We start from the raw sequence: 1832 nt of genomic DNA on the forward strand, positions 1-1832 counted from the left end.
ATAATTTGTTTTTTCATTATTATATTTTTTATATTTTTACTTATAACTCCTTTTTCATTATTCCTATTTTTTTTGTCTTTTATTTCTGGTTTTAATTAGATTTGCACTAAATATAAGAGAATATTAGTATTATTTATCTTAACTCACTTAATCTTGCTACAATCTAATAATAAAATTTACATAGGTTGATATGATATATAGTTTGAATTGTTGTCAGCAAATATGTCACTTGCTTCTTGCATATAGTTTGAAACCCCATCGATGGCATTCATGCTATTTGTGTTGCCTGCACGGAGATTTCGAATCCAGGAGCCTAAGGGTGTATACTAGTATATAAAAAAATTAAAAATAGACATGTGTAATATATTAATTTATTACCATTTTATATGTAATGCATGTTATTTACAGGTTCATACAATAATGATGTGTGTTTTTAAAAAATGTGTATACTCTATATAACATGGAACCAGTTAATAAAACTGTAGCTGCTCCAAGAGCTGTATGAGTTAATTTTTTCCAGTTCCAAACGTTTCGGGTGTTGATTCTACCTTCTGAGGATCGGCTAAATGTTCTGACAATCCATGGCCACCTCCACCAGCTTGAGATACTAGAGGAAGATTCGAAGAATCAACCTTTGCAAGAGCTTCAGTTTCTAGAGATCTTTCGTTCTGAAATTGTTTATAACATTTTAATTTAGATAAATCCTTCTCTGGATTAAGATGCTTGTACTTTATATAGTAATCTGGACAGTTACCACCTCCATGTGAACACTCACTCTCAAAGTATTTATATATTGGAATTATTTCATTAATTTTCTCATAAAATTCACATTTATCAGCATATATTTGAGCCATAGAAAAAAGATAACTATAATTAACATAATACTCGTATAATTGCTTTCCTTTTTCCCAATCTTTTTCTTTAAAAATATTGAAGTTAGGGTAACACCTTTCATTATAAGTTCTTTGTGCTCGTGTATTCATTTTATTTTTGCCAACTAACTGAAAACTACCGAAAGTAATTTCAATATTATCAGTATCATCAGAACCTAGAATACTAGCTAATTTTCCATATATCCAATAATTTACTTGCAAGCAAACATCATAACTAGTGTTTCGTGTATTCCATAATTGAGATTTTTCTATAAATCTTAGAGACTTTTTACAAATTTCTTTCACTCCTTCTTTATTTTTAGGATTAAATTTTATATTACATTTTTCATCATAGTTAGATAAATCCGAATGATCCATTTCTATTTCCTTATAAACTATTTTTGATGGTAAAAACATTGTATATGTTTGGGAAGATAACTATATAAAAAGTAAATAATATTAATAAATAAATAAATAACTATCTTGCACAAATTTCGTTAATATGATTTATGTGTAACAATACTTTGAATTAAAGTAGAATGTTCTATTATTTATCACAGTAAATGAAAATATAAATTACTTCAAGAGGTTGACCTGGTCCATTTGCCATGATCTAGAATAAGTGAAATTATAAAAAAATTTATACTTTATTTGCTTTATGTATTATTTTTCAGGATCTGTAATTCAAAGATACGTCTCTAATGTATGATTCACATAAGATATTATTTGACCTTATTAAAATTTTGTTTGAATAATATTAGAATAAAACAATTATCGTATATTTTATATGTATACTGTACTATTCAAAAGCACTTTATTATAAAAGAAAAATGTGGATGAATTCAAAAAGATGTATGTACAACATAATTAAAAGCAAATACTTAATGCAAAAAAATTTAACATTATTTTTATAAAAATAAACTATTACTGCATTAATTTTATAATTAATTTATCATTAAT

General features: G+C 25.7%; 1 protein-coding gene across 1 annotated transcript; it reads right to left on the reverse strand.

Annotated features, from left to right (window-relative positions):
* Positions 1 to 548: 548 nt before the first annotated feature.
* On the reverse strand, positions 549 to 1289 carry PCYB_004930 (CYIR protein; the record flags this gene model as incomplete). Its single annotated transcript, XM_004227914.1, has 1 exon — positions 549 to 1289. A coding segment is annotated over one exon (741 nt), but the record flags the coding sequence as incomplete, so codon positions are not given.
* Positions 1290 to 1832: the final 543 nt, after the last annotated feature.

This window comes from Plasmodium cynomolgi, assembly GCF_000321355.1.
Source record: "Plasmodium cynomolgi strain B DNA, scaffold: 0620, whole genome shotgun sequence".
Classification (NCBI taxonomy): Eukaryota; Apicomplexa; class Aconoidasida; order Haemosporida; family Plasmodiidae; genus Plasmodium; species Plasmodium cynomolgi.